This window comes from Muntiacus reevesi, chromosome 8, assembly GCF_963930625.1.
Source record: "Muntiacus reevesi chromosome 8, mMunRee1.1, whole genome shotgun sequence".
Classification (NCBI taxonomy): domain Eukaryota; kingdom Metazoa; phylum Chordata; class Mammalia; order Artiodactyla; family Cervidae; genus Muntiacus; species Muntiacus reevesi.
Genome location: NC_089256.1, coordinates 48,605,918 through 48,619,745, shown reverse-complemented (window position 1 = coordinate 48,619,745; position 13,828 = coordinate 48,605,918). Strand labels below are relative to the sequence as shown.

Sequence of the window (13,828 nt, the reverse complement as noted above, 5' to 3'; positions counted from 1 at the left end):
AGTGAGTTAGCTCTTCACATCAGGTGGCCAAAGTATTGGAGTTTCAGCTTCAACATCAGTCCCTCCAATGAACACCCAGGACTGATCTCCTTTAGGATGGGCTGGTTGGATCTCCTTGCAGTCCAAGGGACTCTCAAGAGTCTTCTCCAACACCACAGTTCAAAAGCATCAATTCTTCGGCGCTCAGCTTTCTTCACAGTCCAACTCTCACATTCATACATGACCACCGGAAAAACCATAGCCTTGACTAGATGGACCTTTGTTGGCAAAGTAATGTCTCTGCTTTTTAATGTGCTGTCTAGGTTGGTCATAACTTTCCTTCCAAGGAGTAAGCGTCTTTTAATTTCATGGCTGCAATCCCCATCTGCCGTGATTTTGGAGCCCAGAAAAATAAAGTCAGCCATTGTTTCCACTGTTTCCCCATCTATTTGCCATGAAGTGATGGGACCAGGGGAACTAAAAACCTAATTTTAAGTTTTGAACATGTGAGTGGAGCCTGTGCTTTTCAACACAGTAATCTGAATTGTTGGGGAACCTGATGTTAGTATCATTTAGATTTTTCCTGTAGGGTTAGTCGAATTCCCCCAGAAGAAAATTCTTCTAACTTCTTGCCTGATAGGTAAAGCAAGTAGGAGTTAGGGAGGAGAAGAGGGCTAGGTTGGAAAGTGTCTTAGTATCAATCATTTAATTTATAGAGGGTTACTTCGTACCCCTTTATCATGTCATTTAACTAGACCCAGAGTATTCTTGGGCCCCCCTATAGCTCAGCTAGTCAAGAATCTGCTTGCAATGTGGGAGACCTGGGTTGATCCCTGGGCTGGGAAGATCTCCTGGAGAAGGGCATAGCTGCTTCTCCAAACCCATTCCATTATTCTTGCCTGGAGAAATCCCCATAGATAGAGGAGTCTGGTGGGCTACAGTCCACAGGGTTGCAAAGAGTTGGTCACATTTGAACACAGTACAGAGTTTAAAAACATAGACTGTTTTAATTTTATTTTCACATTTCCCTCTTTCATTTGTATTACTTCCTAAGACAAGATTCTTGGAAGAATCATTACTAAGCTAAATGGATATGAAATCTTCAGGCTCTTGAAAAAATGTTGCCAGATTGTTTTGTCACAGAGTTGAGCCATTTTCAGTGCTTCTCCAATTCTGCTTTAAATAAAATGTTTAATCTTCCTTCTATTTACCTGGCTTTAAGTATCAAAAGCTCTTTTCTTAGAATTAGGCTTCTTGTGCTTAAAATTAAATGTAAATTACCATTCTCTTCCCTTATGTCTTTCCCCTTATGATACTTTTATCCAATCTAGGAATTTGAAGTGGTTGGTTTTTTTTAGTTGACCCTTTTGAAGTCCTGAATTGATTGTTTGACCTTAACAGTTTGGAAAGGCTATTTCCTTTTAAGCATGCTTATATTTTTTAATTAATTTATTTTTAATTGAAGGATAATTGATTCATAACATTGCCCTTGTTCCTGCCATACTTTAACATGAGTCAGTCATAGGTACACATAATGTTCCCTCCCTCTTGAACCTCCCTCCCACCTGCCTCCCCACCCCACCCCTCTAGGTCGTTACAGAGCCCTGGTTTGAGCTCCCTGAGTCACACAGCAGATTCCCCTCGACTGACTGTTTTACATATGGTAGTGTAAATGGTAGTGTATATGTTCCCATGCTACTCTCTCCTTTAGTCCCACCCTCTTCTTCCATTCTGTGTCCTTGAGTCTCTTCTTTATGTCTGCATATCCACTGCTGCCCCGTGACTAGGTTCACCAGTACCATCTTTCTAGATTCCATGTGTATGCATTAATATACCATGTTTTTCTCTTTCTGACTTACTTCACTCTGTATAATAAGCTCCGGGTTTGTCTGCCTCATTAGAACTGACTCAGATGCATCCTTTTTTAGGGCTGAGTAATATTCCATTGTATATATGTACCACAACTTCTTTATCCATTCATCTGTTGATAGACATCTAGGTTGCATCCATGTCCTAGCTCTTGTAAATGGTGTTGCAGTGCACATTGGGGTACATGTGTCTTTTTCAATTTTGGTTTCCTCAAAGTATAGCAGGCTTATTTTTTACTGAGACAAATTACTTTTCTTTTGTGACTCTGCTTTTAATACCCATCTAGAATGAAATATTTTCGGGGAAATAAGATTCATTCTCTACAGATGTATCAGGTCTTTGAGAAGACCTCTAATTAGGAATATAAAGAACAAAATAAAGAAACAGACTTGAAAGAAGCAGAAATCTCTTGGGAGAATAGAGGACCAGACCAGGAAGGTCCTCACCTCTATCTTCTAACCCTTCTCTTAAATTTTAATTTTTCCTATCATGTTCTAATTTTTTCTGAATTTTCTTTTTCAAAAAGCATTCTTGTTTCATGTGTATAATATCATCTCAATTCTCTGAAAGTATTACTGTTTTTTTGTACTGCCCTCTTTGGTTGATTCGTTGTTGTTGTTGTTGTTGTTGTTTTAGGTGGTGCTTCCTACATTTATCCTAGAGAAGCGTTCCTTGTTGGAAATGTATGCAGACTTTATGTCTCATCCAGACCTATTTATAGCCATCACTAATGGAACTACAGCTGAGGACAGGATGATTCGTTTTGTTGAGTACTACCTTACCTCATTTCACGAAGGCCGTAAGGGAGCCATTGCTAAGAAACCATACAATCCTATCATTGGAGAAACGTTTCACTGTTCCTGGAGGATGCCCAAAAGCGAGGTAGCATCCAGTGTCATTAACAGCTCTTCTACCCAGGCCATCACAAATCATGCACCTCCATCAGAGGAGGCTTTGAACCAGATGGGTTCAGACTGTTACATGGTCAGATTTGTTGCTGAACAGGTTTCCCATCATCCTCCAGTCTCAGGATTTTATGCAGAATGTGCAGAGAGGAAGATGTGTGTAAATGCACACGTCTGGACTAAGAGCAAATTCTTAGGCATGTCGATAGGCGTGACAATGGTTGGGGAAGGTAAGTAGAAAAAATTATTATCCAATTTTTCATATCAAACCATAACCTTAAATTGGGGGAAGTTTGATAAATATCAACTGTAAATTTGAACTGTATGTGTATTACTTTTTCCCCTAATTCCTAGTATGTTTCAGAATGTTGGTAGAGGGGGGAGGGTGAATCTATCAAATTAAAATTTTTTTTGCAATTTTTTTCCTGATTTTAAATGTAAATTATTTTTATTATAGAAAATTTAGTAAACTTAGAAAAGTGTCAAGGAGAAAAAGTATGTCTAATCCCTCCATTCAGAGATAGATAAATTTAGCTAGTATTTTGTATTTTTTCTATGTGTGTATGTTCATACTTTCAGTTTTATAAAATTAGGATTCTCTCTATGTAGTTGTGTCCTCCTTTATTGCAGTGAATATTTTCTCAAGTTTTTGATAATGCTTTAAAACATAAAACATGTTTTTCTTATAAATAGCACTCAAGAAATATTTTCTAGGCAAATCTGTGTCTGTGTCTTTTGTATATCATAGGAAATATTCATAAAATATTTTAAAATATACTGCCAACCTTTAAATCTACTCCAGCACAAATTATTATAGCAATTAAATACAGTGTTTTTTGGCTAAGAATACAAAAAACAGATTAACAACAACAGACAAGTCTCCACAGAAATCTTTTCAGAGTTAATGAAAATATAATGGCAGGAAAAAACTCTGCCATTTTAATGTCAGAGGAACACTTGTGTGCGTAAGAAAATTTGTTGTAAATATAAGCTGACATTGTAAGCATGGTGTAGTTAAGCCTGGGACCCTAATATTTTGAGATTGTGTTGTTTTAGCCCTGAAGAAAATATTTTATTCCCCTTACAGGCATTCCTCATCTTTAACACCTATTGTGCTATGAGTCAGTTTCCAAGTAATATTTCAAACTAATTAAATTTTTTATAACATAGTAAGATATTGTATTAGTTTAAAAAATAAAAGAGTTGGCTCACTCCAGTTATAAGGTATATCACATTAACCTTGGGCTCTTCACAAAGCAGTTTACTTGTTTTAGAGATGAAAAACCTGAAGTCTGATAGTGATGGAATGTGTCCAGAATCATAGAAATTAAGGCATAGTCAGATTTAGATCCTCATTCTTTAGCACACTCTCCCCAAGGGCAGTTACTCTTACCAGTTCATGAGGCAGAAAGTATCTGGTAGATTCTCCCACTCTAAGAAAGGAAATACCTCAAGAAATGAGGAAAAGCATTAATATCTTAACCACATGTTAAGTGAGAAGGTGGTATGATATTTTTTTATTATTATTTAAGTGCTGGTTATAGATTATTATTATTTAAGTGCTGGTTATAGATTTGCCTTTTTAAAATTAAATTACCTTTGGCACCCTCAACAGAAGGTAAATTAAATCAGAGAATGGAACTTCTGACAGTTTATTTTGCTCCTGTTAGTAGCTCTGATTTTCTTTAAAATAGGAGGAAAATGTGTTTAATTATTAGATAAATGAGATTTTAGAATTCTTTGAATTTCAGTTATCCTAGCTAGTCTTTATTTTCCTGTTTACTAATTACATATTTCTTGGACCGTAAGTTCCATAATGAATGTTAACTCATGCTAACTATATTCCTAGAAATAAAAGATCCTGACTCCAGTTTGTAAGGCCAAATGTTTTTAGAAAAGAACATGATATCCTTTCCAACTTAGAATTAATCCAGTTATTGTCAAATACTTGAATAACCAAGTATGTTATATGTATGTTTCTGATAGCTCCCATTATATATAAATATATACAAAACCATGTTTCTTTTCCTATGGCTCAATTTATTATTGCCCTGTGCAAAAACTACTAAGAACAATACAAAAAGTAGTTGCTGTTGCTTTATGTAGACTGTTTTAGAACTCAGTCTATTAGTGTGTCCTAAAATTTTGACTGTATGAAAATATAATTTTTGTCCTTTTTTGTGAACATTAAGAACACAGTACTTCATGAGCATTTATTAAGAGAGAGATACCCTCAGAGTTCAAACTAGCAGTACATATCCAGTTTGGTGTTTATTTTGATGGTGAACTAGGTAATGAGTTTAGGTTAGTAATGTAATTAGCTCAAGTCTCCTCAGTGTCTCTTAATCATCTGTGATAGATTGATTATTCATTAATGTAATTCCCTTTTTTTCCCTGTAACTCTCTTTCTTATATGTTTTTTAAAGTCATCTTTTAATATACTATCATTTAATATAGAACAAGCCCCATTAGAATATTGTTTGAAAACTGCCATTTCTAACTCTTGTAGCTTTGCCTTAAATATTTCAGAATTTGGCAAGCAAAATTATTATGATGACATTAGTTTATATCATAAAATAACTTTTTTCTATCTTAATATGCATAGAATAGAATGAAGAACTCCCCCCATTTCGTTTGAGATTAAGGTCTATGTTACGTTAGATATTTAGTTATTCTAAAAACTACTTTAAAAGTTATTAATACTAGCTAAAGATCAGGTCTTATAATGATACAGTCTAGCATGGACTTAAATTCTGATTTGAAGTTTTATTTTAGAGCATTAGAGGGAATTTTGTTCCTTGAACCCCAAAGGGATACTAAAGTCATAGTGAAAGTAACCTTGATTAACTGTTACCATGAATTGTTGTCAAATGTAATTGTAAATGAAACCAATTTCATGCAAAGCGAAAAGAAAATTAAGCAAAATTATGATGTTCTTTTACCAGGCAGAAAAAAATCCTAATATGGATTTTACATAGCTATCTTTTTTTGTTGCTTTTTAAACATATTATCCACCTTCATGTTTTCACATTCAGGTATCCTCAGTCTGCTGGAGCATGGAGAAGAGTATACGTTTTCTCTGCCTTGTGCATATGCCCGGTCAATTTTAACTGTTCCTTGGGTAGAACTGGGTGGCAAAGTCAATGTCAACTGTGCAAAAACTGGGTACTCCGCCAGCATCACTTTTCATACTAAGCCATTTTATGGTGGCAGACTGCACCGGTAAGAATATTTTAGTGATATCTGGCTCTTAGGCTGTCAGTTTAATCTTGTATTATAACTCATTCATTTTCTGCTTTGTTTTTTGTGAAATGGGGCTGGATTTCTATTAATGTTTTTTTAATAATATATTTCATCTTTGAAGGAATTCTGAAAATTATGATCTGATTTTAAAAATAGTAAGAGATCTATCTACTCTAATAAACTAGAACTCCTAACAAATGGTATGTTGTTTCTGGTCCAATTTCTGCTTTTAAAGGAATTCAGACTTGGACCGAGACTTTAGTAGAGGTAATATTTATATTTGCTACAAATTAGGAAGAAAATTTATCTGCTAATCTATAAAGAATAATTCAAGAAGCACAGTGATGGAAGTCAATATCTTCAAGCACCAATACTGAATAATGGCTTTGTTGTGATTCCATTTAGGAATGGGCCAGTTATTATACTCCTTTAATGGCTTGTTGGTCTCTTTAGCACTCGTCCAGATCATCCAACTTCATGAAGACAAGTTTTCTAACAGGATCCTCAAAAGAATACTGTTTGTTTTAGCTTTTGATGTCTATTCTGATTATTCTGAAGTACAGATAGTTTTCTTTTTTTACAGTTTGTATTGAACAATAATATATAAAAGTATGTAAGATGATTTTGGGCCATTTCAAATAGAACATTAGTGAATGCATGAATTTATGTTTGATAGATACCTAGGAGTGGAATTGTTGGGTTGTAAGGAATGAAAATTTGACTTTATTATTGCAAAAAATTTTCTTACATGAATATACCAGAATGTACTAGCTTCGGTCATGTGTGAAATTTTCAGTGTGTATTAGCTGTTTTACTTCTTCACCAGACAGCTGGGACTGAACAGTCTTAGAAGTGGAAAGATTTATTGATTCCCAGGCATTGAATGGGCCTTAAAAAATACAAATTTCAAAATACTGAAGCACAGAATTAAAAAGAAAAAAAAATCAGTCAAACAGAACCACTGGAGATTATCAGAATAGTTGTCCTTTATCGTCAGAGGAGGTATTGTGGTTCACGTTTTGTGGATGATTTCCTGCCTTTCCTGTATGTTTACTGGTGAGCTTTCCTGTTCATAACTTCCCTGGTGGCTCAGCTGGTAAAGAATCCACCTGCAATGTGGGAGACCTGGGTTCGATCCCTGGGTTGGGAAGATCCCCTGGAGAAGGGAACGGCTACCCACTCCAGTATTCTGGCCTGGAGAATCCCGTGGTCTGTATAGTCCATGGGGTCGCAAAGAGTTGGACAGGACTGAGTGACTTTCACTTTCACTTTCCCATTCATAATTTTGTTTGTTTGTTTCTAGTTGTGGCCTTTTCTTTTCTGCCTAGAGAAGTTCCTTCAGCAATTATTGTAAAGCTGATTTGGTGGTGCTGAATACTCTTAGCCTTTGCTTTTCTGTAAAGCTCTGAACAAGAGCCTTGCTAGGTAGAGTTTTCTTGGCTGTAGGTTTTTCCTTCTCATCACTTTAATGTATTGTGCCTGCAGAGGTACAATATATCCTGGCTTGCAGAGCTTCTACTGGAAAAAATTTGCTGATAAACATATTGAGATTCCTTTGAATGTTATTTGTTGCTTTTCTCTCGTTGCTTTTCATATTTTCTCTTTGTCTTTAATGTTTGTCAGTTTGATTAACATGTATCTCAGTGTGTTCCTCCTTGGGTTTATCCTGTATGGGACTCTCTGTGCTTCCTGGACTTGGGTGGCTATTTCCTTTCCCATATTAGGGAAGTGTTCAACTGTGATCTCTTCAAGTATTTTCTCAGACCTTTTCTCTCTCTTCTCCTTCTGTGTTGTGCTGTGTTTAGTCCCTGTCGTGTCCGACTCTTTGTGACCCCACCAGGCTCCTCTGTCCCCAGGGATTCTCCAGGCAAGAATACTGGAGTGGATTGCCATGCCCTCCTCCAGAGGATATTCCCAACCCAGGGATCGAACCCAGGTCTCCTGTATTGCAGGCAGATTCTTTACTGTCTGAACCACCAGGGAAGCCCTGTTCTCTTCTGGGACCCTTCTCCTTCTGGGACCTCTATTATGTGAATGTTGGTGCATGTAATGTTGTCCTAGAGGTCTCTTAAACTGCCTTCATTTCTTTTCATTATTTTATCTTTATTCTGTTCTGCAGCAGTGATTTCCACTACTCTGTCTTCCAGCTCACTTATCTGTGCTTCTGCCTCATTTGTTCTGCTATTGAGTCCTTCTAGTATATTTTTCATTTCATTTACTGTGTTGTTCAACTCTGTTAGTCCTTTATATCTTCCAGCTCTTTGTTAAACATTTCTTCTGTCTTCTTAGTCTGTGCCTCTCTTCTTTTTCTGAGGTCTTGGGTCATCTTTACTGTCCTTACTCTGAATTCTTTTTTCAGTAGATTGCCTGTCTCCACTTCACTTAGGTATTCTTCTGGGGTTTTTTTGTTTGTGTTTCTTTGGATACTTGGAGACTTTCTGATATGATAGTGATTCTGACAAGGGTGAGGTAATATCTTATTGTTTTTTGATTTGCATTTCTCTAATGGTTAGCAGTATTGAGCATCTTTTCATGTTCATATTAACCATCTATATGCCATCTTTGGAAAACTGTCTATTTAGGTGTTTTGCCCATTTTTTGGTTGGGTTGTTTGGCTTTTTTTGATACTGAGTTGTATGAGGTGTTTGTGTATTTTGGATGTTAACTCCCCCCCTTTTTTATTGGAGGCTAATTGCTATACAGTGTTGTGGTGTCAACCCCTTATTGATCAAATCATTTTCAGATATTTTCTCACATTCCATAGTTTTTCTTTTCATTTTGTTGATGGTTTCATTTGTTGTGCAAAAGCTTTTAAATTTAATTAGTTCCCATTCATTTATTTTTGCTTTTGTTTCTTGTACTAATCCAAGAAAATATTGCTACAAGTTATGTTGAAAAGTGTTTCTCCTATGTTCTTCTCTAGAAGTTTTATGGCTTTAGGTCTTTAAGTCATTTTGAGTTTATTTTTGTATATAATGTGAGAGAAATATAGTAAGTGTGAGTTTCTTTCTTCTTAAAGATACAGTTTTGTCCACCCTGTCAGATTATAGCTTTTCCCAATGATGTTTTGATCTTCTACTGGTTAACTTCTATATGAGCCCTTAGACTTGATATTTTTGGAGCTTTGTACAATTGATACTCCCTTTTTCCTCTAGGATAACCTTTCAGAAGTTTAAAAATACAGCTGTTGTGCACTCTTTTCATGTTTAATAAATTGAGAGTTACACCTACACATTGACTGTATGCATAGAATTCCTCCAGGGAGAGATATTTAATATTATAAGGTTTTTAATAGATAGTTATTGAAAACTTTCTTTTATTCATATTATTCGAACTGTTGTTCTTCAGTGAATTCTCACGTTTTACAAGTGTTGCTCAATGAATAAAGAATTTCCCACATTCATTTAATTGAACTTGTATCTGCTCTATGAATTCTCTGGTACTCAAGAGTCTCCTGTTAAAGACTTCTTCCCATTCATTATGTATGCAGGATTACTCCCCAATATGGGTTGTCTTCTGTACATTGAGGCCAGAGCTCCAGCTAAAGGATCTCCTACGTTGATTTCAAAAATAGCATTTCCTCCTAAGAGTTCTTTGATGTCAGTTAAGGTAAAGCTCTACATTTACTGGCCATTTACTACAATTACTACATTTGTAGGGTCCTTCTCCAGTGTAAATTATCTTATATTACCTGAGTCAAGTAGTGATGAAAGACTTTCCCACACAGATCGCATTCATAGAGGGTTTTGGTATGGACTCTTTTGTGTGGTTTAAGGAGTGAATGATTATAGAGAGTTGCTTCATAGCATTTGTATTCATATAATTTTCCTCTTTTTCGTTTTGTCTTGTGCCATTTAACATATGAATGACTAATAAAGGATTTTCTCCAGGGTGAGTTCTCCCGTGTCTATAATGAGTAGATAATGACTGTGGACTTCTTTTGAAATCATTATTATTTATCATAAGGCTTCTCTGCTCTGTGAACTCTAACAACTCAGCAATACCCACTCTTCCTGATGAAGCCCATAATCATGTCCTTTGACTTCCTGTATCTGCATTTTTTAAAAACTCAGCTGTTGTCTGTCTCACTCAGTATTCCCTGCTAGGAGCAGGCAGTAAACATTCAAAGCAGAGATGTGCTGACAAACCTGACGCCCACCAATGGCTGAATCTCCAAGAGCAGCTCCAGAGAGCAAATCTACCGGATTGAGATTCAGGTTGGCAAGTGGGAGGAAAGGTGGCCAATTTTATAGTTCCTCTTTTCTCTGTATGTAGTTTTCATAGCCCTTCTACACAAAAAACAGTTTCATTTATTTAACTACTTTGTAGCCACAATTTTGTTGATACAGAATCTATTTTAAAAGTTAGAGGGACTTTAAAAGATAGGGCACATTCAGGCTTCCTTTTATGATTTAAAATTCCTATCATATTATCTTTAGTGATATTTTTGTTGACAAATTCAATATTTATTCTGAAGGCAGTGGGAGCCAATGAAACTTTCAAACATTTAATGATACATTTTGTTTATTTTACTTGTTTTTATCTTTTCTTTTGTAATCATTTCAAACCCACAAAAGAGTTATAAAAATTCTCATGTCCCCTTTGCCTACATTTCCAGTTGGTAACATTTTGTTACAACAGCCTTATCAAAATCTCTCTATATTTATACACACATACTTTGTTGTCATTGTTGTATTATTATTATAATTATTCCTGAAACATTTGAGAGTAAAAAACATCATGACACTTTACCCCATGTATTTTAGTCAGAGTTTCCCAAGAACAGGAAAATGCTCTTACATAATCACTCTTCCATGATATTCTCCAGGCAAGAATACTGGACTGGGTAGCCATTCCCTTCTCCAGGGGATCTTCACAACCCAGGGATTGAACCTGGGTGTCCTGCATCACAGGCAGATTCTTTACTGTCTAACCACCAGGGAAACCAACATAACTATGAATGTTGTCAAATTCAGGAAATGTAAATTGATACAATACCATTATCTAATGTATAATCTGTATTAAATTTTTTTAATTGGCCTGATAATTAGCAATGTATTCTCTCCTGACCCAGGATCATGCATTACATTTTCTTGTTATATCCCTTTAGTCTCACTTAATTGGCAATATTTCTTCAGCCTTTCTTTGTCACTTATGACATTGACATTTTTGAACAATACAGGCCGGTTTTATAAAATGCCTTTCTTTAATTTGGGTTTGTTTTTTATTTTAGGTTCAGGTTATACATTTTTTGATAAGAATCCAGTATGAGCAATGTTGTATCTGGAAGTGATATGCTTCCCATCAATAAAGATCAATTTGGTGGCAGATAAAGATTAGAATAGGGGTGTGTGAGGGGATATTAGAAGTTGGGAGACCAGTTAGGCCTTCAGAATGGACAGACTTCAAGGAGTAACTGACTGGTACAGGGGAAACCACTATATCTAAGATAACTTTGGATGATGACCTAGTTATCTATTGCTTGTAATAAACCTCTCTAAAATTTAGTGCTTAAACAGCAATTTATTATTATCTTTACAGTTCTGTGGGTTGGCTGTGCTCAGTTAGGTGATTCTCACATGGCATCTTTCATGTGGTTGTAGTTGGGTCTTGATTGTGGCTTCAGTTACCTACAGGCTTGAGCCAGCTGAGTATCGAAAGCAGCTCAGTCACATGGGAAGCAGGAGAGCTGGCTGTTGACCAGGGCCTCAGCTGAGGCTGTAATTCAGGGGGACTGCATGTGGCCTTTCCACATTACTAGAGCTTCTCTTATATTGACATCTGGGTTCCTAAGAGGGACGGAGTATCCAAAACCAAGAATTTCAAAAGCTTTACTGGCTTTTGATACCTGGTGTTCATACTTTGACTTTTTAAAGATTTCTAACAATTTTAGGTAAATATCCTTGGTTTGTTAATGATCAGTCATTTATTTGCCATCTTATTTCTTTTAATTTTTTACTTAAGTTGGCTTCTCTTCTCCTTTCATACCTTTTAATGGGTCCACAAGGCCATAAGCATTGGGTCTTTTTGTTACCTAGAAGTATACTTTTGATTGTCTCTAGAGTTTCCTCATTTTTTCCACTGTGATTTCCCTTAAAACCAATGATTTCACTTAATTTCTCACTTAAAAGATTAATATTAAAAACAGGTTTGTCTATTTTGATATCTTTTCTTCTTTGATTTTACAGAATATTTTAACTTAGGCTCTCTTTTGTATTAGCCTGCTTCCCTCCTCAGACATAGCCTAGTTTTTTACTGCTCTCTGCAATCAAGCAGACACATTATCTGCTGTCTGCATTTGGTATAAATATATTGTCTTCCACTTGCCTTTCCTTACTCCCTCATTTTCCACAGCTATCTCTGATGAAGCCAAGCAGGTCTAGTTAACTGTTCCTCATACCCTTTTCCATATCCTGATCCTATTTTCCATTTTTAAATATATGTAATGGTATAATGTCATTAAAATTGTGTCAGCTAACTGCTCAGTGGCACACTGAAGATATAGAAAAGATAAAAAAACTCCTGCCTTCAAGAAGCTTTTGTTTTTCAGTTGCTAAGTTGTGTCTGACTCTTTGTGGCCCCATGAACTGTAGCACACCAGGCTTTCCTGTCCTTCTCTGTCTCCCAGGGTTTCCTCAAACTTGTGTCCATTGAGTTGGTGATGCCATCTAACTATCTCATCCTCTGTTGACCCTTCTCCTCTTGCCCTCAGTCTTTCCCAGCACCAGGGTCTTTTCCAACAAGTTGGCTTTTCACATCAGGTGGCCAAAGTATTGGAACTTCAGCTTCAGCATCAGTCCTTCCAGTGAATACTCAGGGTTGGTTTCTGTTAGGATTGACTTCTTTGATCTCTTTGCTGTCCAAGGGATTCTAAAGAGTCTTCTCCAGCCTCACAGTTTGAAAGCATCAATTCTTCAGTACTCAGTCTTCTTTATGGTCCAACTCTCACGTCCATACATGACTACAGAAAAACCATAACTTTGACTACACTTCCACAGTCCATATATGGACCTTTGTCGTCAAAGTGAGGTCTCTGCTTTTTAATACACTGTCTAGGTTATCATAGCTTTTCTTTCAAGGAGCAAGCATCTTTTAATTTCATGGCTGCAGTCATAGTCCACAGTGATTTTGGAGCCCAAGAAAATAAAATCTGTCACTGTTTCCACTTTTCCCCATCTGTTTGCCATGAAGTTTTGGGACCATATGCCATGATCTTAGCTATTTAAATGTTGAGTTTTAAGCCAATTTTTTCATTTCATTCTTTCACCCTCATCAAGAGGCTCTTTAGTTCCTCTTTGCTTTCTACCATTAGAGTGGTATCACCTGCATATCTAAGGTTGTTGATATTTCTCCCAGCCATCTTGATTCCAGCTTGTGAGTCATCCAGCCTGGGATTTCACATGATGTACTCTGCATATAAGTTACATAAGCAAGGTGACAGTATACGACCTTGACATTCTCCTTTCTCAATTTGGAACCAGTCTATTGTTCCATGTCCAGTTCTAGCTGTTGCTTCTTGTCCTGCATACAAGTTTCTCAGGAGACAGGTAAGGTGGTCTGGTATTTGAATCTCTTTCAGAATTTTCCGCAGTTTGTTGTGATCCATGCTGTCAGAGGCTTTAGTGTAGTCAAATGAAGTAGATGGGTTTTTTTTTAATTCCCTTGCTTTTTCTATGATCTAAAGGATGTTGGCAATTTAATCTCTGGTCCTGCTGCCTTTTCTAAATCCAACTTGTACATCTGCAGGTTCTCTGTTTACATATTGTTGAAGCCTACCTTGAGGAATTTTGAGCATTATCTTGCTGGCATGTGAAATGAACGCAATTGTATTG

The 13,828-nt window shown here is 36.4% G+C and overlaps 1 protein-coding gene across 1 annotated transcript in view; it reads left to right on the top strand.

Moving 5' to 3' along the window:
- The window catches only part of OSBPL11 (oxysterol binding protein like 11), an 88,923-nt gene that overhangs the window by 58,226 nt on the left and 16,869 nt on the right, over positions 1-13,828 (top strand). Inside the window, exons 9-10 of the mRNA XM_065943098.1 lie at positions 2,485-2,983; positions 5,789-5,975. Of these exons, the coding sequence (XP_065799170.1) occupies positions 2,485-2,983; positions 5,789-5,975 (686 nt within the window). The remainder of the gene's footprint in view (positions 1-2,484; positions 2,984-5,788; positions 5,976-13,828) is intronic.